This window comes from Falco biarmicus, chromosome 7 (genome assembly GCF_023638135.1).
Source record: "Falco biarmicus isolate bFalBia1 chromosome 7, bFalBia1.pri, whole genome shotgun sequence".
Lineage (NCBI taxonomy): Eukaryota > Metazoa > Chordata > Aves > Falconiformes > Falconidae > Falco > Falco biarmicus.
This window is the reverse complement of record NC_079294.1, coordinates 22,426,438-22,451,817: the sequence shown is the minus strand read 5'-3', so window position 1 is coordinate 22,451,817 and position 25,380 is coordinate 22,426,438. Positions and strand designations below refer to the sequence as shown.

Sequence of the window (25,380 nt, the reverse complement as noted above, 5' to 3'; positions counted from 1 at the left end):
TGCACTTGATTTTGAGTGGGGAGGTTCTTTTGTGCTCTTGTCATATTTACTTTTGGATATCATGTTCAACTGATATATTTTGTATAATCAGACTAGAAGTAAAAATCCCAAACATTTAACCTCAGAATGAAATTCTGCATCAAGCATTTTCCTCTAATTTTACCACTGCACTTTCAGCACTGGAGCACTCTGGCCAGCAGTTCTCTGGAAACAAAAGGGCAGCATTTTTAGAGCTGCGTCCCACAATGTCTTAAGACTTGCTCATGACCAGACTAACTGTAAATTTTCTGTATATCTAGCCACATACATGAAAGGTACTGATTTGGGGATAGAATATGCAGCAATTTAAAGCATAAGAGCAAAGGGGATTTTTTACTGGCTGCCAATAGTAAAAGGAAAGCTGGCAAACAGCTTATTTGTTACAAAACCAGCTCAGAAAACCACTTCTTAGACAAGTCTTTCATTCTAAGCCAGTAATTGAAATCTGTCCTAAATGGCAACCGTGTTTGTGACTACTGCCTGATGATGACCAAAGCTAAATGGATGCTCTTGGTTCTCCCCATGAGAACTGGAATTCTCAGACACAACTGGGGGGACAGGGAGAACAGACTGCTCCCCCCTCAAGCAATATGCACACTTTTCCAAGCAGCACTTAGACAAGCTGATGGAACCAAGTTTTTCCACCCCTATGGTTTTATTATTGGTAACAAATAAGTCTTTAATATCAAGCTATAGACAGGTTAATAAACAAGGCTCTCCTTGCAAAATACTTTATTGCTAATAATTGACCTGTTATATAAATGTACAAATATTTAAGATTTCATCCAGAATACAAAAGGCAAAGCTTTTACTTATGTAAGGGAAAGGAATTCAAGTCTCGATGATAAATTACGGCCAGACATTCAGAATTTCTAAGTGGAAAACATTATGATACAATATAAGCCTGTGGTTTGCTTGTGTTTTAAATACTGATTTCAACTGGAAAAGGTTCAGAGAAGGGCAACAAAACATGATTGAGGGGAATAATATGGTTGTTGAAGTTTATAAAATAACACATAGCAAGGAAAGGTGAGAAAACCAAACTTTTTCACCTAGCAGTGAGGCTGCTTTAATCTAATGACCCTAGTTTTTATTCTGGAAGCCAGTAAAAATTGGTTCTTTATGACTAACGTAGATAAGCTGCAGAACTCCTTGCTGCTGGAGTACTGTGAATGCTAGAAGTTTATTCAGCGTAACAGCCAACTGGATATATGCCAGAAAGGTAATATCTGCCAAATGCCAAAAAGATACTATCACCAGGTTAAGAAATCCATTCTCTATGCATCTCCAGAGGCTGGCAAAGTTCACCTTGAAAGTATCGCTATGACTGTGCCCTATTCTTACTCTTCCTTCAGTATCTATTGCTGGCCTTTGCCAGAAGATAGGACTAGAAGTTTTGGGTTAACCTAAGACAACTCATCCCTTCTCCGGGAACCATAATTTTATGTCCAGAAGCAGTGAGTTCAAGGGGTTTGCTTCTCTCTCTCTTACAACATTAATTTTTTTGGGGGTAGAAAGCTATGTATTTAAGTAAGAATCTCACTTTCTCACACAAAAAAACCATCTTTTCTTACATTTCAGTGAGAAGGCCTGAAAAACTTGTTCCTCTTTTCTGTCAGAAAATACACTTTTTATCAAAACTGACGTTCGTCAGCTGTCTCAAAATGTATTTTCTTAGATTAGTTGCAAAGTTTTATACTCATCACAATCATAGGACAAAAAAACGTTACAATGCTTTACAAAGAAAAAATAGTCTAAAAAGTAGGACCAAAACAACTGACAGGTAGCTTCTTGAAATATTCCCTTCCATCCACCCACCCTTACATTTTGGTGCCACTGTGTGGAAAAGAAAAAATTCCAAACAAGCCCAACCTGTTTTCCCTCCGATTAATTGTAAGGGCACCATGTTGAGAGAGATTATCTTTTATTTCAATAATCACAGATTTTTAAAATTTTGCCCAGTATCAGCACCCTTTAAAATACTTTCATTGCTATTAACAACCTTGTTTGTGTATTTCAGCCAATATTCTGATTTCAGTCCAGAGGGTCCAGATCACACAATTGCCCTTGAACACAACCAAACAGCAAGAGCTGAAAGTACATATACATTATGGCACAAGTGAGAGGCATGCCGATATCGAAACCAACCTTACTCTGTCCAGCTACCTACTCCATCTATACAAACTGCAAACTCCTCCAACAAAGAGACATCTTAAAAGAGGGGACTATCAGATTAAGAAACAAATGCCAGAAAAGACCATGTTATCTTAACTCAAACAGGTCAGAAATTGTCTTTTCAGGCATTGAACTTAAGAGAAGGGAAAACAACATACAATAAACCCATGACCACCATATAAAATTCAGAGAACTTTCTTTAGGAAGTCTTTCCCATGTATAGTTATCCTTTTAGTTCAAAGCCTAACCTTATTTCAAGGTCAAATTTGTGCAGCTTTCACAGGTTTGTTCTTGTGCTAACTTCTCTTCCCCCTCTTTTTTTAGCATTAGCTTTATCACATATCTCTGTACTTACAAATGTCCAGGCTTAAGACTTTTAGTTACAAGTCATCCTAATTAAATACACCTTTTGAAGTACACCTTTAAACAGTTACTTTGCAAATTCATCTTTTGCAGTAAGAGTAGTATTAATCTCCTGAAAGTATAATATATCTCCACATGAATTAGTTGTGTATGAGCCTTCCATAGTGAATTAAGGGAAGTAAGCCTGCAATTCGTATCATCCTGCATGGTTCATTTCTCTCCGCTGAGTACAAAGACAGTCTGCACAGTTAGCTCAGACAGAAAGTAGTGGAACTGAATGCAACCTTGGGAACTACCATTATAAGTTCTTTTCTCAATATCTGTACCATTTTTCTAACCTCTGCTAAATGGTCTTCACCAGTACTTTAACTTTTAGAAGTCTGGACATCAGACCAGAATATTATTTATCAACAGTTTTACCACTGCTCTGTAAAAGGTCAAATATGTCGATTTCACCTTAGTATTTCCTTTACATACAAATGCTCATCCATGATTTGTAACTAGGAGTTCTTTGTTGATATAGTCCCAAACTACCTGCTTTGTTATTTGAAGTTGGAATGAAAACAAATTTAAAGGATTACAATTCTCTGGGTAATTGCTTTGCATTCTTTACAATCTCTAGGATTACTCAGTAGAACTCCAATTCTGTGAAATTTTCCTGGCTTGAGATCTTTAAAAGTTATCATTGCTGAATCAGAATTCTTTGCTTCATACTTTTATGACTATAAAGTTACCTACGGCCTGCTAACTTGATTAGCTGATCACACTGAAACTTCCTGTCGCCACTGTCTAATCCATTAATAACATCATCAAGATTCAACGTCCTCTTCAAACAGAAGTTTCTGCATCGTTACTTGCTTAATGTTATAAAACCTTTCAGTTACAACCGACTTCCTTGATTTTTTTTCCCCTATTTTACTGCTATCCTGTCTCTTTCAGATTAGTCTAAAGTTTGCTAGGGGAAAGGCAATATTCTGGCTTGTCAACAAAATGTGTTTGGTACTTGCAGAACTGTGGGGCTTGGGGATATCTAATGAGGCTTCTGAAGTACACCTCTTTTCAGACAAAAATCTCTGGTAGGAACATCCCTAGCTCCTGCCTGCTGGACTGAACACAAGCACAGTGAATTTAAAAATCCATTTGTAGGGCTTAAGAACAAAACAATACCAAAAAAGTAATCACAGCTTCTTCTCTCCCCCCCAAACCCACTCCATACACATACTGACACTATTATACCTTGTTAGTCCTCACCAATACCCTTAGGACTAGGTTATGTCGATTTTATCTAGTTTGTCTTAATTGCAACTAGAAAGAAACAGAGACAAAATGGTGACTGGCATTGTGGTAGCATGAAGGTGTGGTTTCCCTAAAGGATAAACCAAACTAATGAATTGCTGTTGCCTAAGGGCTGCAATCCCATTCACACATCCTTCCTCTTCTGCTGTTCACTCTCACTGCTTACCTGGCACCAGGCTTTGACACTTCTTTGACTGCAAGGAAAGCCGATTTGATTCACTAGAACTGGCAAGAAACCACCAAGCAATAAAAAGCAAATTTACTGCGATGGCAAGATTTGTGCTTGGTTAGTAAACTGAACTAAACTGGCTTATCGAGTTTTCAGAAAACAAAAGAACTGGTACAAGGAAGGCAGAGGAATAAACTCTTCCCCTTTTAGTGCTGAAATGCTTTAAATCAGGTCAGCTTTTAGCACGGAACTGCACCTTTAGCTGCTGACTGTAAAACTCAAGAATGACAAAGAATCAAATTGTTCCAGAGGGAGCCAGATAAGAAGGTGATCACGGGCAAAGGTCTCTAATCTCAAGCTCTCCCCTCCAAACATACCTCATCCTATATCGTGCATCTGGCTTACTGTTCTCAGGAAAGCAATATTTCTCCTCACTCTTATCTCCAAAGGATGTGGATCAGCACTCTCAAAAACCATGCAGCAAAGGCTACTTCTCAGCACTAGAAAGACTGCAGAAAGAGGAGACTATGGAAAGCATGACAAGAGCCACCCAACCAAGCAAGGGTCAATGCAAGGAAGAAAAGGCAAGAGATGGACCTATTTCGAGGCAAGGGAAAAATGGGAGATGAGATTATTAGCTGTAATAGAGTTAACAAGCTGAAGGTTTTTTTAACTGACCATCCCCTTATTTTAACCAGACATCCCTGTTGCTCTAATCTGCAGGAAACAAGCTCTTTTGAGTAGCTTCCACTAAACAGATGGTAGCTAAGGAATAAGCAGTGTTCAGGTCAGCCATTAAATGGACTCTATCCATCAGAAGATACCATAGCAAGCTGCACAATCCTGCAGACAGAACTCTTTTTTGAACTTCAAAGGACTTTGGTCTGCAATCTTTTCTGATCGTTTTCAGAATCAGGAAGAACAGACAGTGAGATCTGCATCCCACAGTGCCAGTATCATTCTGGTGAGGAGGGATTATCTGGGTAATGTTTGGGTTTCTATAGGTCAAAAGCTCTGATATGATTATTTCTTCCTGAACACCTCCAACAGAAAATATAATCCTTTGTTTCAGTAAAACCACACAGAAGAGAACTGTACTCTTTTTCAGATATATTGTTGTCATTTCAACACATATGTGCAGGTGTGTATATATACAATTATATAGAGAGAGTGATAGCTTCTTTCTGACAAAATCTGACAAATTAGAATTTTCTTTCTAGAATGATGGCTATAATAAAAATAGTAAGATATTTATTTTTATTTATATATTAATGATTTAAAACACACACACCCCTTTTGAAAGGTATGATTAAGATATTAAAATGTCCGAAGATTACTATAAATGCTAACTTTCCAAGCTGCACGTTCCATTAAATCCTCAGTTCATCAAGTATTGGTGTAGGGGTAACAAAGTTCTTATATTCTATGATTCCTTCTTTTTTAATCTGAAGTGCCAGTCCCTGCACACTACCATGGATACCAAAGCTGTATTTCAAGACATTTATAATTTGTACCCACTGCTAACTTACGCATATCAGTACTGAAATAGTCAACATACTTTTACTCCAACAACTGTGAAAGACTATTAGACACAGCATGTATTGATCGGTAAATATACTATGTTTAAGCACTGATGATTAAAAAAATACATAATTCTTGCAAATATTTTTATAAAGCAACTGAATTTATGTTGCTAAAATAAAAAAATCATTAACAAAACACACGGAGAAATAAAGTTTACCTACCTTTCTGATAGAAGAATTTTCGGTAATAATATGCACCAAGGTCTACATGTTCAACAATGTATCTTTTCACTCTGTCTAGATGTAAAATCAGATTCTCCTTGGGAACTTCCAAAACTGCTACTCCAGCATTCGTGCAATGAGAACTCAGAGTCGACTCAAACGAGGCACTTTCACATCCACTGAAGGAACCAGAGTTAGATTTGGAAAGGCTGATCTTCCTCTCCCCTTCCCCACCAATCTCATTACGAAAATAAGGACAACTCATCACAAGTTCATTGCTTTTATCATCTCCCTGATCCATATTGAGACTTCCTTTTGAATTCAGGTCTTCAGTGCTGCCCATTGGAGAATTGAAACTTGCAGAATGAGACAAGGGTCCAGAGACAAGTGATGCTACAGCAGCAGCAGATGCACCTGTGGTTGTGTTCCTTCTTTTAATAACATTATGCCTGTTGATTGCTGCTTCATTTAAATCAAATAAAATACTCTGTACATCATAATGAGCAAAACACTTTGGACAAGTCCAAGGCTTGATGCTATCTTCTGACCTGTTATCTTCAAGATCTGAAGACTTCCCAAGCTCCCCTTCCCCTTTGGCATTGCGCAGCTTACGAAAAATGGATGAATCTCCTGTCTCTGATTTTGAGCGTCTCTTGAGTGGCTTCTCCCTTTCCTTAAAGAGTCTCAGGTTTTCCCTTTGAGTAATAGGCCCATCTATCACATCTAGAGAGAATCCTGAACCTTTGCTTCCACTGGCAATCAGGAGTTCACTAAGCTTAGTTGTGGCTGGGCTTCTCTGATCAGACTTTTCATCTTTATAGCCCTTCAATAAGTCAAAAAAACTTTCCCCTGAAGTTCCCTGTTTATCTATGGAAGATGTGCTGCCATACTCCCTGTGCAGAGATGGTCCAGATTTAAAAGTGGGTGAAATACATTCATCAAAACTATCCACATCAAGCTCACTTATGGTAATATCGCTGTTGCTGCGCTGTCTTATTCTGCGAAGAGCTTTCCTTGGGGAACTGGGATAGCCATCAGGTGTAAGAAACCTGGAGTCTAGATTCTCAGATTGTCTGGTCTTATTTTTAAGTGTGCTCTGGATGCTCTTTAACATGACAGAATCACTAGCATTCAGGTTAACAGAGCTTCCCTGACTCCCAGGACTGCTTTTAGAAGACATGCTGTCGAGGCAACTTGATGTTTCAATATCTTGACTAGATCTGCTTGTTTCCTTGATGTTCTCCTTCCTTGGGGGCCAATCAGCAATCCTTGCCCTAACCCCCATTTTAGGGACTCCAGGGGTAGACGTAACGTGATGGGAACTTTCATTGCGAGGAGGTCCAACGGGTGCCATCACTGCAGATCCTAAGCTGCCATTCTGTGACCTAAATCGCCTCATATAAAAATCATCCGAGTGGACTTTTGAGGTGCCATCTGTTCCAACTGATACCCCAGTGGCAACAGCCCTTTCGGTCTGGGACCGCTTCAAGCTGGTCATGATCTTTCAGGATGTTCAATCTTAGTAAGTTCCAAGAGAAATCACAGTCATTTCTGCTTTTTAAATACACAGTTCTCTTTTGGAGAATAGTCTCCAAAATATACAACGGTTGCATGAGATCTTAATCATGGACATTTAAGGACACTGTTAAATGCAGGATGTCTATAAAACTCAGATATTCAGTATGTTTTGATAAACAATAATTTCCTTTAAGTTTTGCATTTTAAGTAGCAGCCATGCTCCGATACATTCAAACTGTTTTAACATCACTTGCACCCTGAAATGTCAGTGTTGTAATCCAATCGCTTATGCTTCTTTTAAGCCTAGAACAGAGAAAAAGGAAGATCAAAGCATTAATCATGTCATATAACTTTTTTTATAATCGACACTATCAAATTAATTATTCTACATAATTAATATTTCTAACAGACATGCTTTTAAACCTTGTTGATCATCATTTCAAAAATGCAGAATTGTATTATATGGTGAAGAGTTTTCTAGATATTGCTGGTTTACCTTCTGAAAAAACCAAACTACTTCTACATTTGGATTCCACACCTCAATATAATTTTTCCCTTATGCACAGATTAGTGATACTTTTTGAATGGGTTAATGGACAGTTTTGCAAAGCATAAGCAGGGCACTAAGTTCCTCCGCTTAAAGACACACACAGCATATATTTCCTGTAGAAACTATAGAGGAGCCAGATCTGGACTCCAAATTTTGTTTAGAAACTAAAGAATTTACCATTTATAAGTCACACATCCTTGGTTGCAATTAGGTATTAACAATGCCTATTCAACTTTTCCATTAATGTAAATAACTATGATATGCTAACAAAAAAAAAGGAAGCTAATTAGCAAGAAGATTACAAAATTATAGAGAGAATGGCTGTCAATACAATTTATTCTATGTTTTGCATAGCCTTATTTGCAAATCAGCTGGACAGTCCAGAAAGTATGTATTATCTCTGCCCAGATTTCACAACATATAAAAAGACTAAAGCTAAATCAGAACATATACTTTTAAATAACTTCATATGAAAAGTTCCTTTTATTTCCCTGGCTAACAAAATATTGTCTGCTACAGCTCCTGTATAATCCAGTTTGACAAAGCCATGGAAATTAAATGCTTTCCCATACCTCATCAGTACTGAAGTGATTACAAAGCATTTACTATACTACCCTTTGAGAAGCTGAAAAAAATAATCCACAAATGCATCCTTGCTGGTAGAAGACAAAAGCATGAGACTGTCAAGATAAAAAACTTGTACTGCTGTGTACATCCTTTTAACACAAAGAAGTTCATTATTTTCAAAGGCTGGACCAATTACACAAAATGTGGCCTTTAAATATTTGCCAAATATGTGTAGAGAGATGCTGCTGAACCAGCACCATGTTGACAATACAGTACTGTCTATGAATCAAGGCTTTCTGATGCTTCCAGGGAAACTAGTACTTTCTGCAGTCTCGTCTCAAAACTATGGAGTACTTCAACCCACACTAATTAAGCATCAAGCCAGGACACTTTCTGCCTCCAAAGGCAGCATGTTTTACCTTCACTTCCCACAGCAACTCTTTGAAATAGCTCCCATTTATATCAAGCTGAATAAATAAGGAATACTTAAAAGGCAGTGTATCACACTTAACAAGAACACTACAAACGATCTCAGGTGTTACTGTATTTGCACAGCTATTTACATAACAGCAGTTACATTCCTTGAAATTGTGCTACAATGACACTGCTGAAACAATAGGGTTTTTTCTACCTATGTAATTAGAATAACTTTAGAAAGGCAGTCTATCCATGCAGCTGTTGCAAAACTACTCAACTTCCAGCTGTTAAAAATTTCAAAACACTCTCCAGTCTAAGAACTGATCAAACTGATGAAACACCTCTGCGCACAAATCAGATCAAGGAAGGAAATAAGCAAACACTGGGTCCCATCATAGAACCTAATGTTCTGCCTATGCTCTTCAACAGTGCCATAGAAAATACTGCTTATGCAGGACGCTCTATGAAACGGGAACACTGCACAGACTTTTTAAACCGATATACAGGCTGGCTTTTATAGGCAGAATGGAAGGAAAAGATAATGAAAACTGATAAGGATTTGGGGCAGGAGGAAGACAGGCTAAAAGGGGTAGTGAGGGAAGAGTCAAGCTGAGGGTGGAACACAAAATAGGCAGAAGTGTCCACTACCACACACTCCTCTTCCTAACCTGCAATGAAAGCCAAGATTTCTGTTCCTCACCATTCCCTTTCCACCATCAGTACCCCCGACAGCAAAGTACACATCTCCTCCCCCTCAAGTGCTGGTCCTTAACAGAAACATATAACCTACTAGTACAAGTTTCTCATTAACTTAAGGGCAGAAGTTCACTCAGCAGTTCTAAAAATTCACAAACTTGGTGTTGACCATATAAGCACCCAAATGCTATCAGTTTCCCCTGCCCCACAGATTTTTTTCCTTTAAAAATTTTCAGGCCAACAAGATAAATATATATCTATGAAAAAAATATAATTAAGTGGTCTGTGGAACTTATTTCTGACCTGTTGTGTGTATGGTTCGGTCATTAGTTACATAACCACACAGTACATTTTCTACATACTTTCTCTGTTCCTGACTCAGCACTAAGGACACCTCTCTCTGCAGACCAGTTGTTTCATGCTCTACAGGTTTTTGCAACTGTCCTACCTCATCTGCTGTAGCAGCTGGAATACAGGCAATAAATGATTAAGGTAACAATATCATACCTTGCCTGTGTCCATATTTGTATTAATTAGTTCATTTTTTTTTTTTTTTGAGACTGTAACTACCTGTCTGTGGTTATTTCCTTAAACATTCTTGTCCTAGTGTCTAATTTGAGACCTAACAGTCTGATCTAAAAGGTTTGATTAGCTCCAATGAAAATAAAGTGAAAACATTACATGTAGTAACATTAAAAACTCCTAAAGCATAGATCCTGGGTACACTGGTCATCAGATTTAATGGAAAAGGAACAATAATGGCAATCTGTACTTTTAACGTTTTCTCTACTTGCAAAACATGACTGCATCAAAGACAGGGTGAATCACACGATTTAAATGACCATTAATTACCAATAAGCAGATGATATTATGAACAGGAAAACCTGCAGAAAGTTAAATATTAAGTAGCAGAATTGCTAACACAAAATATGTAATCTATTAAAATTAGTTACAACCGCAAGATAGGCAGTACAGTACCTGCTTCTAAAGACAAGAACAGTAATTGTGAAGAGTGACAATTCCTAATTCATTACTATTTCAATATAGAAAAAAATATAATTCAAGGTAGAGCTACGAATATATACATGAACAGAATACGGTGAGGACAAACTAGCACAACCAAGAAAACATAAGTTCAGATGAATTGGAGAAGCATATTGAGGTGACCAACAAAATACTCAGATGAGTAGCTACATATTAAAAGCTCTAAATAAAAACCATACACAGAAACTACAAAAAGTAGTACATTGATATTTAATACTGATTACATAAATTAAAAACCAGTTAAGAGAACAAGCTTGGAAATGATCTGCTTACCCGACTACACACAGCAACTAGTAAAGCAATCTGAGGATCTGTTCAAAATGGGTCTCAAATGCTTAGGACAAATTTTAGTCATAGCTTTTTACCAGCAGCAGAGGACTTTGTGTCTATTCTCAACTCAAAATGAGCTACAAACCAACATGGTTTTATGTTTTCCCCTTCTATTTATACCTCTTTCATCACTTTGCACACTCCTCCCAAACTGGGGTTCCAGATGTAGGACAAAGGACCATTCCCATCAAACTTGAAATGTCCTTGCAGATGAATCTCAAGATAGTTTTGCAGCCCTATGTCATTCTTAAAAGCCAGGTAGGTCAAGAGATCTTGATATATTATTCCTTGTGACTGAAGTTAGTAGCCACCAGGAACATGAAGACCTACTATCAAGATTTCATCAGAGGCCTCTGGATAATAAAGCAGCAAACAACAGCAATGGATTAAGAAGAAGAAATGTCTCACTCAAATCAGCTGAGGATAGTAAAAACCCCTCAACTACAGCATGCTAGTTATTTTCTATCTTGGATTCAGGCAGCTAAATAAGGTAATTCAACACCTACTAGTTCAGATGAATGGATAAAAGGAAATCAAGCCTGATGCATCAATTTAGAGACCTTCTAATACAGTTATTCCTAGATTTAATTTATGTGGGATTGTGCTCTTTTTCCTTACGAAGTAGTGACTTTACCCTCAACTGAGTCTTACTTGAAGAGATTTAACAATTACTATGTTATCTGCTGGAAACATGCTGAAACCTCAAATTCTAGGATCACAAATGCTAATGATCTTAATATTCTTATGTTGACAGAGATAGATTTGGGGGCACCAAATTAGTTATGATTCATAACGTTCCAGAGGAAAGACTTCATACTTCACACCATCAGCCCTCACTAAAAAGGGTTTTTATTATAAAAAGGCATTTTATAATTAAAAATTTGTGAATGAGGGAATCAGTTTTCAAATTCTAGAAATGTCTCACTTGCCAAGTTTCCACACCACTCCCACACTCCACCACAAACTACAAAATATAATAGAGGATGGTAAATGCAACATATGACCAGAGATACTTTAAAATACTGAAAACTGTACGATAAGGAGCTCAGAATAACGTTTTACAGCAACTAGTGTTTAAAAACAAATTAAATCATCTCTATTTCACACTAAATTTTTAGTTTACTAAACTTTAGCCAATGTAAGAAATGCAGTGCAACACACACATTACTGGTAGTAACCCTTGTTAACTTCTATTGGGAAAAGAACTGGCATTACCATAAAGCATCTCCTCTGAAATCAGAAAAATAAATTAGAACAATGAAAAAAATATTTTATTTACGAAAGCTTATCTATTTGTGTCAAATTCTTACCTGCATTATTATACAGATCAAATTCCAGAGGGGGGGAGAAATACTACCTTATCAGCTGATTAAATTAGTGTATGTATAAAATAATGTCCAATTTCATAAAATTAATTTCTCTGAGGAGAAAAGTTCCATTTAATCTTTAGAAATACTTGGCTTTATGTGGTTACCTATTATTAACTCCATCCTTTTCTTTCCATGGTAAATTTCATCATTGTAATTGAAGGAAAGTTAAAAAGTGCATCTTTCAGAAGATTTTTTTATCAACTGAAAGGCTATTTGAAGAATAGTATTTGGTATTTCACTAGTTTATTTGTTTTATTTTTGTTACACAGAGGAATTGCTGTTTTGTGTTAACTGAATTTGTGACAACTATCGGCATAAGATGAAAGATAGATTCCCCTAACTAGCTTTCTTCTTCCCCCCCACCTGCCCCATTCATGTTAGCTACATAATTTGCCACTGATCTACATGTCAGCAAGCCTGCGTTTATGCCCTTTTCTCTGAATGTTTCCTTGCTCCTTAACTCTCACAAGAAAACCTTTGCTCTAAGGAAACCCAGTGCCATCTGTTGCCATATTGCACATCGATCATCTGCACTGATCTGCTGAGATTTAAGTAGTGCTTTATTCTTAACATCACTCTCTGCTGAAGTAGCTCACGCTAAAACACAAACTTAGCAAGACTAGATTGATTTTACGGAGTAATAGTAATTAACGTGAACTACTACCACCAGTTTCTCTGCTCTTGCAGCATGCCTTTAAACAGGCAAACACACGCTTGCTTTGCCACATGCTGAAACAACTGGAGGATATGTGGTCACCAGAGATGAGTGCTAGGTTTGAGCTCATGTGCTGTGGCACTTGGCAGAACTTGATCCCTCAGGTTTTGAGCCCTGCTAGCCAGATGTAAACGGTCAGTCAGCTCAGAGCACACCAAAACAGCTGGTCTCCCTGGGCAAAAGACCATGAAGTCACACTCAATCATGCTTGCATTGAGTGGTAAAACGTTCATGCCATAACATGATGGTAAAAGAAGCATAATAAAAGCTACCAAATTGAGATAGATATAGGAACTTAGGGGACAGTAAGCTCCTATCTGTGTATTTCAGCACTTTTTGCTCCATTATGTTCTCCTACTCATTATTCTCCATGTAAACACCACAGTATCTTAAACCAGAATTGTGTCCTCTGTTTCCACATCAATTTTGTAACCATTAATCAAGATAGAGAAATCACAACACCCCAGTGTACCAGTAACTGTTGCAGAAGCAAACCCTTTAAAGCTTCTTTTAACTGAGACCAAGAGAGAGAAAAGGCACTGCTATTCCTACTTCACCACTCATGTTCCATTTTGGTATGAGTATAATTTATTTAGATAATTAAATGCAGAATCCCTTTCCTGGAAGCTAACTTACAGGACCCGAGAAAAAAGAGACACAGACAAGCCTTACTGTATGCTATACTGTATTCTATTCACAGAATGAGATTGTTAACAGCGATAGTTTATTTTTGATAGCAGTGCTTGCTCTCTAGGAAGCAACTCTAAACCAGTGCCAAAAACACGAGAGCAAAGTATTTTAGCTCCTGGATACCATCTCTCAAGAAAGTGAATTTTTAGCAACTACAAAAGGGAGTTCCACCCAGCCCCCTGTCCCTGCCCCTTCTTTATTTAAAGAGAAGTTTCTCTTCTGTGTTTCATTTTCAGTTTCTAGTTGTTGATATATTCCCTCCCTGGGTAAAGATTCCAAAACAGACTGCTCCCTGGCGTGTGGACCCTTGTAAAATTGACTTATCTGCAAAGCATCCAAGTTAATCAATGTGTAACTTCTGATACTATGAGACTCTGACCTATGAACAGACCTATGAACATACCATACCTGGTATGGGTACATTTCAGTGTAATTTCTGTAAATTACAGTAAGTACCAAGGATGCACTTTCCTGAGGTTTACACCCTTGCCCATACCTCCGTAGCACAAAGGCTCATACACCACCCTCTTCCTCCAGCCTGGCTGCAAGTTTGTTTCAGGCATAACTTCGGTACCTGTACAAAGACAGAGCTCAGCCTGTGGTCTCTGTGCTGCACCACTGGCTACGTTCCTGCCGGCCACGTGTGGCCACTAGTGCTGGCAGTCATCACCACGTGTCTCGGCAGTCATCACCACGTGTCTCACAACATCCCACAAACACCAGAGTTGGGTGAGACACCTCAGTTTGGAGGAGGCGGAAAGCCAGGTGCTTTTAAGTAGTCTGGAATGCAACTCAAAGCTAATTAATATTTTTACAGGTGTTAGACTGTGTTACTAATTTGATAATAGGATTATTAAATATATATATAAATCTATAATTTTGCTAGTGTTCAAGTTGTTTTTCCCAACACTACTTTGATCCTTTGCTCTATCACTGCAGTTGCTTCTCCCTAAAAAAAATTTGGAAAAAGAATTGGAAGGAGAAGTTCTGCTGTCTTCATGAAAGTCAACCAGCTCTCAAACCTCCAAAAAGTACAGTTTCTGATTGACCACATGGTCACATGTTTAAGAGAGAAACAAAAGGAGATTTTCAGAAGTCAAAGTTAAGTTTTACCGAAAGTTAATGGGCTTTATATCCAACAACCCCCATATCAATTGTCTAGAGAGCATTTCATATTCACACACACTCCTGGCCATGCTCCTGCAACTATTGCTCCTGCTTTAAAGGTACTGCTGCAGTGCTGAAATGGACAATTGGGAGCAGGCAGATTTTTACTAGACCCCAATGTGACGTGTTCCCAATTCCTGCTTCGCCATCACTCCACCTGTGCCCCAGGCCTCCCCAGCAGCCAGTCACATATTATGTTTTCACTCTAAGTCCAGCTACTGACACTGTCAGCTACTATTACTGCCCTCCACAATCCTTCCCTCTCAACCCAGGGACCCTTCTGCCATGCAGCCTGTTTGGCCACAGCCCCCAGCAGAGTAAACAAATGCCACTGGATTCACATTTCAGACCTCAGTTTGTTCCCTCAGCAGACACCACTCAAAAGACAGCTGAGCATCTCATCAAGCAAAAGATCATTTTTCTCAGGCTTCCAAATAACAAAAAGGTGTTCAATGCATTTGCTTCCTTATCTACTGACCTGAAAATATGAAGCAGATCATTACTTGAGTCTATTACAGTTCCTGTATATTAGAAAAACCAACAGAAAGGAACTTGAAGTTACACAAAATCAAACACTATGTAAAGCAAAACACAAGTTCAAGCTACTACTGAAATACAGTATTTTGAAAATGGACAGCTAAAAAAAAGGTCCCATCCTTCTCTCCACATATAACCTGTTAAAAAAATGCCCATTGATCTATCTAAATGGTATTCATTTATGACAGCACACAAAGAAGTATTTTCGGCTAAAAAAAGGTGTTTTGCTGTTTTATGTAGGCCATGTATATTTTTGTGTATATATATATATATCTACACACAAGATGCTAACACTATCTCTCAAAAGCAAACTTGAGAAAACTCTAGACAGAAGTACATAAATATAACATAAGGAAACACTGTAATTGATTCTCATGCAATTTAAAGAATAGTTCCCACAACTACAAATGGTTTACATGCTTAATGAATCTGCATTCACTACTGTAATATGAAGAAAAGCAAACAAATTTAAACCTAAACCCACCACATTTTCATCATATATTTCTACAGGGAATTTTGAACTGCAGAACCTAATAACCTGGGATGGGTGCCACAGCAAAAAAGTATTAGGTATTCAGATTTTTCAAATTTTGGTCAAGTAAAGACAGCATAAGAATAATGATATCGAAAGTCAGCCCAGACTATAAAGTCATTCAGGGGCTACAGAAAGTAAGAGAGAGATCCTTTTAACAGTTCACATGTTCAAACAGATAAGGAAGCATGTAATCCTCAAGTAATCCTTGCAAGAAGTACAGTGATTTCTGTTTCTGTTTCAAGTGACTGCCACATACAGTCAAGTGTACAACACCAAGAAAGGAAGTCTATTAAAAACCTTAAAGGAAGATAGAGGGTTGTAAGCAAAAACTTGGACAACATTTTGCTGCCTTTTTTTTTTTTTTCCAATTAATGATTGTGGGCAACCAGAACACTGAAATTGAAATGCATTCAGCTGAACCCTTCACAGCCTTCCACTATAAATCCTTTTGGGAAAAAACTTGAAAATTCAATAATGTACTTTTCAACGATATGCCAATTTACTATTTTTAAAGTGACAAGGTTGGTATTACTATACTTTTAAGCCCTGAAAAGAATACTAGTATATCAGTGTAAAGAACTTGATTTAAAAGTGTAAAATAAAAACCTGAAAAGAAATAAAAACCTCCTAATAATAAAAGTAGGTTTAAAGAAAAGGTGTTTTTTTTCTGTTCTTATTCAGTTACTGTTCCTAGAAGATAAAACTAAAAATTAGTAAGCAACAGATTTTATATGCAAGCAAGAATAATTTCCATCAACTCTTCACTTTCTCATGTTTTCCATTTTTTTCATTTTTCTCTTAGACCATCAGGCTTCATGCTTTGCCTGCAATCACTTAACTCACAAACATGCAATCCCATTTATAAGCCACTGAACAGGCTTCAAATTAGTTATGTATTAATTTGCAAAGGGATTCTAAATCACTACCACTAGCAAACATCTGGAGCAGTATTTAACTATGTTGATGGATTACTGTGTGCTGAATTTCGCCAAGATACTCCACCCCAAAGGGGGAAACTGAACATTGGGCACAATCTTCTGTCTGGAACCACATTTCATGTTTTCTGATGCCTACTTGGTACACAAATGCAAATAAATATTGTAACCACATGAAATAACATTTTTCTTCAGAAAATTAAATTGTTCCTGTAGAAGGCATGGCAACCAATTCAGTAAGTCACACATATTATTTCAGCAGTGCTTATGGAAATGTTGCCCTCTCAGTCCTCCAATATCACAGATATTCTTAAACTAAAAAGATTGCGAACTTTGCTCGGGGAATACATTTACTATGTTTGGTTTCATTGAGAACTAAGCATGGAGACCATCCCACACACCAAAAAGGAAAACCATCTTAGGTTACCGTCTGACACACATGCTGCATACACCTAAACTTATGAGGCACCATAAATCCACTGGGGGGGGGGGGGGGGGGGGGGCGGGCGGCAGGGTGTGTGTGGAGTTTTTAGGCTTCTAACTATTATATAATATAAGCAGGCATGACATCTGAAAACCCTGGGGATAATTCACTTCGATATTTTTGAGAAAACATGTAAAGAGCTTTTTGTCCTTTGACAGCCAGATGTAATACACATTTCTTTTCACAAATACCGTCTTTATCGCTACAAAGGAATAAACAGCTCAACAGCTCTATATAGCTTTACTTGTTATTTTTTTGCTGTAGATATTTTCCAGTGTCCTTTAAAATTAAGGCCCAAAGAAATACTGTTTTAAGAGAGCATTCTCCATTTTGGGGGGTATGAAAATCTGTCAGAAAAATACAGGTGGGATCTGTAAACAACTGAAATTAATTTCTGAGCACTAGGCATCTGGTGATAAAGGTAAGTGTGTTATAGCCCTTAATGATATTACCTTAAAAACTGAAAGGGATGTCTGAAGCTTTCAATATGAAATGCAGACTGATAGATAAAGCAGTAAACAGGTCTAAAACCTATCAAGGAACAGAGTACAACTACACAAAGCCTGTACTTTGCTAAATGAACAAATATTCCAATGGCACTCTCCTTTTGCATATGGGAACATACACAACACAAGACAAAAGCCAGACTGGTTGTACATAAATTACTATTCTACATCTAAAATGTCTCAAGTCCTAATAAGGGTAAAAAAACAATGTGGAAAGAGAAAAAAATTGCCTGGCAAAACATCTAGTAACTCAGCAGAAATCTACATACTGCAAATTGCAACAATTATCATTTAGAAAATAATAAAGCTAGATATAAATATTTTGGTTGATTCATTTCTTGTGAGCACTGTGCTATGAGTGGGTGTTCAGGTTGGATTTCAGAAGACTTAAACAGAGGAAGAACTCTAAATGTGGAAAACAGAGAAAGGGTTTTTCATTCTTTAGAAAATATCTCGTGTAGGTATTTCAGCAGCGACCAACAGGTAGATAACACCCTTCGCTCTGGTGGCATAGGTATGTTATGTTTTATCATTCTAACATACACTATATAATAAAAGAAATTGATAACATCCAAATAAGCAGTACTTAAACTTTAAAGATAGCTATACAAGTCACCCACTGAAGGCACAGTTATCTCCAGTAACAACAAAGGGAAAATAACACCTAGCTGGCCATACATATCAACTCTTAAAAAGTGAGCGTGAAAAATGTGTGCACAATCCATAGAGTAAAGTGACCTGCACCAAACTGCAATACCAGGGAGAAGCAGCATAAGCAATTCTGGTCACGAATCCAGACAGTCAAGCTGGCAATGCAGGATACAAACTGAAAAGAGCAAGCAAGGTGGCACTGACACCTAAACAACACACTTTGCAATTTAAATAAGAATCAGTCTATTACAAGCACACATATGCCAGCAGTACTAGCACTTCATCCAGACATCTTTAAACAGAAGAGGCAAATGTAGGTGGATGGTTGGATGTTGCTAGTTATCTCAAAGCCTAAGTAAACTTGTGTGTGTCTGACCTGCTCACCTGTCCATGCAGGTACACCACAGGTTTCACAACACTATAGGCATCTTTAACCAATCGCCCTTCCAGCTCAAGACCGGTGAATTTATTCTTTAGAAGATTTATTGTCTTTTCTGTAAGCAGGGCTACAATACCTGGCAGAAACAAGAAAAATAAACCTACCTCCTCCTGCCTGAATCCCAGACAGTGTAGCATGTCTACTTCAAGTTTTTGTGTTAAAAACTGAGGAAGTATGATGCAAAAGCCTTTTTGCCTCATGTGACTTTTTTCCGGACATGGTCAGTAAAAGGAAATACCTACATCTGTTCCTGGTTTACATGCATGCAAAACATTTTATAAAATGGAAACAGATCTGAAATCATTTAGATTCCAATACTAAAGCTTCAAAAGCAAATTACCTACAGAAAGTACATGTGTGGGTGTATTCCTGTTTCACAGCATCAACAGCCTTAATCAGCCTTGCATACTATTTCTGATTATGGTTCATTATATAAAATCATGTTGATAACAGTTCAGCAAGAAAGTTTCTTAACCCTTTCTGAAATAGAGAAATACCATTCTCGCACCAGTTTTCACACTTGAGGTGTGCACGTGGGTGGCAACTTTCCCCAGCCATGCACAACTTTGTACAAGGCTTGACAGCCAAGTTTAAACCACAGGAATTGCCCTGAACTATCTATCAGCATAAAGATTGTGCCTCATCCCTATGATGAGTATGATGACACATGCAGAAACGTCCTCAGCTCTGCTTGCAACTGCAACCCCCAGGTCCTTGCAGAGCTTCTACAGGAAGCAGACTGAAGGCTAAGGCATCTTCCTGCTAACACAGAGTTGAAATGATTCCCACTGCACCAGCTGGAGCCACATCTCCTGTTCACAGGCTGAAGGCCCTGCTAGGATTTCTCAGGAGCTTTTAGTAACACAAATAGCACTTAGAAGCCAAATGTGCCACCTTCAATTCACACGGCTGCATTTTCTTAAGCATGTACTCTTTCGATTCTTTATATGCTTTCCTATTACTTTGAAATGGCAATTTTAACAATATCATGTATTATCCGTTAGGCACACCAATATCTGAAAACTGCTTGAGAATGTCAACCATTGTGAACCATCACAAATAGTTTCTTGATAGGATTTCAAATTGGAAACGGATTGTACCTGTATTCCACAATGTGTTTGTTACATTTCAAGATAAATTAGGTCTTGATTTTATCCTGTAAAGACTAAATGATTTTATACCTCCTTCCATTAAGGAAATTCTGCTCGGTGATACCACTGTTGAAAGCATCTCATCTCTCTATACTGGAACAGAGTTTTATCCAGGGACAACCTTAAAGAAAAACGCTTGTCCTTTATGACATTTCCAGTAGCTGATTCAGTAACAAGTATGAAGTTAGCACTGCTAAGTCTTCAACATAAAGCAAAGTTTCCCTTTGGTTATGACAGCAGCAGTGTCAAGTCTGTTTTGACAAGCACCCTTTGGCAAAACCTACCCCCAAAACAGAGATTTTGACCACAGGCAAACATAGTAGTGTCACACTTAAATCAGTGCTTTGCAAGTGCACAGAGACAGCAACACCACCAGCAGACTTTAAAACTGAGATTCTATAAGCTTTTAAAGATCTCTGTTGTGTTATCAGTATTTCACTAGTAAGTCACAGGGTGTCAAGCCACAGCCTTTGAATCTAAGCAGAAAGATGAGATGTGTCTCACAAGATGAGACCAAACAAAAGCCCTTTGCTGCCATCAGGGGCAATTTCTGCACTTCCACAGGCCTGTTGAGAAGGGAGATCTCCAACAGACTATGAACTCAAGCAGATGGGGAAACCAGAGCTCCCAAAACATGATTTATCCTCTCAATGAAAGAAATTCCTTGTCAACATCTGTGTAAGTTTTAGTCTCTAGGATTTTACACAAAGATCCCAGTGTAACTAAGCTGACTTACGTGTACATACATGTTTGGGTGTGTCTGTGGGGTATGTAAATATCAGACATCATCAGCTCGATTTTGGGGTTGTAATCCTCATTAAGTCTCCTCTAATCCTCAAGCCTACCATGAGCACAGCAATGAGATTACGGCAGTCTATTTGGAGTAGGTAACACACAGCAAAAAGCTGTTACACCTGAAAACATCGTATGGCTAGTTCTACAGATACGTTTATTTTTTCCTACTTTATTCTTCATCCTAACCATCCAGTCATGACTTGTGAAATTCAGTGAGCCAAAAAATTGGGTTTTGAGTAGTGAGAGATGGTTCAAAATAAAAAGAGTTTTAAAACTGCCTGGTGAGCATGAATTCCTAAGATCACAGAAGTGCTTCAAAGTACTAACTTTAATAATGAAAAATTTGTTTCTCTTCAAAGTAAAGCTTTTAACTAAATTTCTGCTCATTTGTACTTTAATACAGACTTACCAGAAGTTCCACTAAGGATGATAGATTATTCTAGTTGCAAATTTCAAACATATAAACTGTGAGAAATGAACAAATCTCTCTCAAACACACGAAACTTTTGACGCTCTTGAGTAGTTCATTACCTCAGAATAGGGAGTAAACTGGAATCATTTTTTTCTCTATACAACAGAAAAGCTACGCTTATTGGAAGGCAGAAATTCTGCTGTGGAGCAAACCAGATTTTTGAGTATTTAGACTTCTTTACATACATAATTGTTCTTTGTAAACTGTTGCTGTAAAAGTACCACCAGAGAATTTTCACAGCCAGAGAAGATGTTTCCAATTCATTTTAATCTTTATTAAAGATGCAACAACTGCTCAGCGCAACTAACGCTACTGCATTTGGTTTACAGGCCAACAGTTGAAAGTCCTTCTTTCTTACAGGCTAACAGGAATGACAGGTAGCTTAAAAAGATTTCATAGTCCTGAAAATCTGACTGTTTACATATAGTTTATACTCCTTTACACTGCAAAGGTAAGATTTATCAAAAAAACAACTGAAAATATTACTGCTTCAGAATGTAACATAACATAGGGTAAGATTTCTCACAAGACGTTCATATTGCCCAGGATGTTCTTGACCGATGAAGAATTGTTGCAAGTCTGCTATGTGGTCATTACACTGAACATAAAAATACATACACTAATTCATTTTGCCAATGTTAGTAGATGTAAACAGAATGATGTAATGGGGAGAGAAGTCCTGCCTTGCAGATCTATTACAATTCTTTCAGGAATCATCCAATATGAAACACATTTGTTTCATATGTCACCAATTTTCTAAATCCTCTAATAAGGTAACTTGCTAAAGACTGTGAAAGGGACAAGGACCATTAGATGATGAAAGGGAAGTCCTCATGAATAACTAAACGAATAAGGACAGGACTTTCACATGATCATTTCCACAGAGGAAAGAGGTTTGCAAAACTGGGAAACATGCAGTTCAACACAGTTCAACTGGTATTGGGTATAATCTGGAAGAGATTGTAAGACAACTGTACATCATCATCAGACTTAGGTATTTGAACTGGTAACAAATGATTCAACAGTGAAGAGATTCAACAACAGCTGGAATGCAAAGAGTTGCAGAAGTATCTCTTGATAATGACTGATTTGCATATATCACTTCATTGCTTCTGCAATGTTGATAAATACAAAGAGAAAGACATTTCCTAATTACACATAGGGAATGGCAAGTCCTAATCATCATCTTGTGACTTAAGAAAACACTTCCAGATATTGCAGACAGTCTCTGAAAACCTTAGTTCAATGCTCCTGAGCACCAAAAAGCAAGAACATTAGAAGGGAAAGAAGTTACATGCTACGAAGTCATAGTATGTCTATTGAAATACTACAAACAGTTCTAGTACCCTAGAAACAGAAAATTTCTAGTAAGCAACCAACAAGTGTGCACAACTCAACTATAAATCGCACAACCATGACTTAAAGAGGCCAAAACTTGTAGATAAAAAAGTGGTCAGAAATTCATAGAAGAAAAATCTCATCAAGGGCTTACAGTGCAAATATTTCAACTGCAGCTGAGTTCTACAGACTTCTAGAAACTAGGAAAACATACCATGAGTTGTTTAACTATTTGCTTGCTCCCACCTTTCTCTTCCATACAAAGAAATGTAGCAGTTGTCTGATTCAGAACAGTTATTATTTCTTGCCTAAGATTTACTAAACTAGCAAGTTTTATTACTATGAGAAACTAGCTTAAAAGATAATGTAAATAGCACATATTCATTTTCAGATTATAAGCAGCAGTAAGCCTTCAAAGCTTGCAGTGGCTGTAAGTTTGAATTAAAAACTTAGCTGTCAATTCTGTCTTGCAAATTTATCTCTCAAAATGAGCATGCTACTCTACTGAAATGGCTTAAGGAAAAAGATCATTAGGTCACAGTAGCCAATAAACTGAGAAAGGGGGGAAACCCCACCACCACCACTAAGATAAGAAGCATATTAGGAAAGGATGCCAACAGCAGGTTTGGGTAGATGTAGACTAATGCAGCTTCTGGGAACTAAACTACTTGCAGAACTAAGTTGACTTCAAAGTACTCATTTAGGACCTACTGCCCAGACATCACATATTCACAAGACTGTCTATCAAATCACAACAAAATAAGCATTTTCATCTTTTGGCAATTTGCAAATGTGTGCAATCACAGTGAGAAGACTATATCTAGCAGGGCATTTTAAAAGCTCGTTTGAGGACTTTTCCTATCACAGCAGCTGTTCAAACAAAAAGCTCTTTCCCTGAAAGCCTTGTCTGTCTTTACCCTGTTGAACCTAAGCGATAAGTATTTAAGCCAAGCCTTCCCTCAATGGCCCTCTAAAGGAAACTTTCTGGCTCTCTCCTCGCTGATCATAGATGAAGTCCACAAAAATCGCACTCACCAGGCTAACATTAGCTACTGTGAGTGGCACCCTCCACGCACAACTCCCAAACAGAAAACTTTCCGACAAAACCACGTGAGATAATAGGTAGATACAAATCAAGAACAGAAGAGTGGAAAGGTATAGGATAATTTTAACAGACTTAAGAGGATAATACAAAAAAAACAGAACAAAAAGGATGTGCCTGGGGAAGACAGAAACATAATAGCTGCTTTCGCCTCCCCCCCCTTAATGTTATTTATCCCATTCACTCATTCATCACAGCTAATAGTGAAGCTACTACAAAGCTTTCTTTCTAAAACAAGAAAGGAAAGCTTTGATTTCAAAGTGAAAAGGACATTATTTATCAAGCTACATCATCAACACCACCTATCTTAAACTGAAAAATCTGCATATGCTAAATGTTAGAACTGTGCACTGCCACTATGCCACAGTACTGTACAACTGATTTTATTTTTTTAAATCAGTTTGTGATGTTGACATTCTATAAATGAACTGTGCAAACAGTGCACTGGGAACAGACTGATATTGCCATTTTCCAAACCACTTGTTTCAGAATTGGTATCAAAACTTCCCACTCTCAAAGACATTTCATCAACTGCCACTAACTCTATTTTACTTAATTCCAAGGAGAAAAGTCATCAGTTCCATGTATGGCATGAGAAAATACTTCAGTCTTAAGTATATGTGGAATGAGTACAAAGGAAGAAAGTACAGTGAGAGAAGAAAGCAGAACGTAAACTGGATGAAAGTTACATAGAAAGAAACTGGGATGTTGCATTAGTGTATGCCAATATGTGTGAAAATAAAGTCAATGGATCTCCTTGTATCGCTCCTGCAAGTGATCACTGAGAGATTACAGCATCTGGGAATCACAGAAGAACATCCCCTTGAATATATGTAATAATCTCAGTTACATGATGCTAAAACTCTCCAGTTTATTACATTTTATGGACTGAATATGATGATTATTGCTCCTGTGAGAATAAAGTTTTATTGAGCTTGGTTACATCTGACATCTCCATGAAAACTATTCACATTCTTAGTACGGATTCCAAAAAAAAATTTTAAGAATGGAAGAATACTTTAATTCTTCAGCTCTTACTTAGCACTGCATTTTCATCTAAATAACATACCCAAGGTAAATTAAGGCAATCCTATCTGACTAAAGAATTTGTAGATGGGATCAAGTTAACTTTAAAAAAGAATGTTTATTTTGAAGTACAGTAATTCAGAAGTTTCACTTGATTCTATTGTTTGGACACTATTTTCATTTTGATACACTTTCCGCTGCAGTACATTAACCCGCAACGGTAGTGGTATCTGTATAACCCAACTCACATCCACAATAAGGCATCCATCCCTACATCACCTATGTCCTCCAGTTAGTGGTCAGAGCTCCCTTAAGATAACTCCACAGAAGAAAACAAAAGCATCAAGGACAAAGACCAGAGACCTAAAATTGAACTTCAGAAAAGACAGAAGGCAACCAACAGTGTAGAAATTAAGTTAAAAGTTTGAGAAACAAACTGTTATGAGAATTAATTGTGAAAGAGTGTGAGTATATCCAGAAAGATTATCTTCTAATTTTCAAATCTACTGTGAAAACTTAAGTTTCTAAACAGAAAACTATTTTAGAATATTAATAAGA

The 25,380-nt window shown here is 37.5% G+C and overlaps 1 protein-coding gene across 14 annotated transcripts in view; it reads right to left on the bottom strand.

The window, feature by feature from the left end:
• Nucleotides 1-25,380, bottom strand: part of SIPA1L1 (signal induced proliferation associated 1 like 1) — a 220,868-nt gene that overhangs the window by 73,217 nt on the left and 122,271 nt on the right. For all 14 annotated transcript variants that reach the window (XM_056345567.1, XM_056345566.1, XM_056345580.1 and 11 more), the window contains one exon: nt 5,788-7,608. In XM_056345567.1, coding sequence (XP_056201542.1) covers nt 5,788-7,285 — 1,498 coding nt within the window. In that variant the 5' untranslated portion in view covers nt 7,286-7,608. The remainder of the gene's footprint in view (nt 1-5,787; nt 7,609-25,380) is intronic.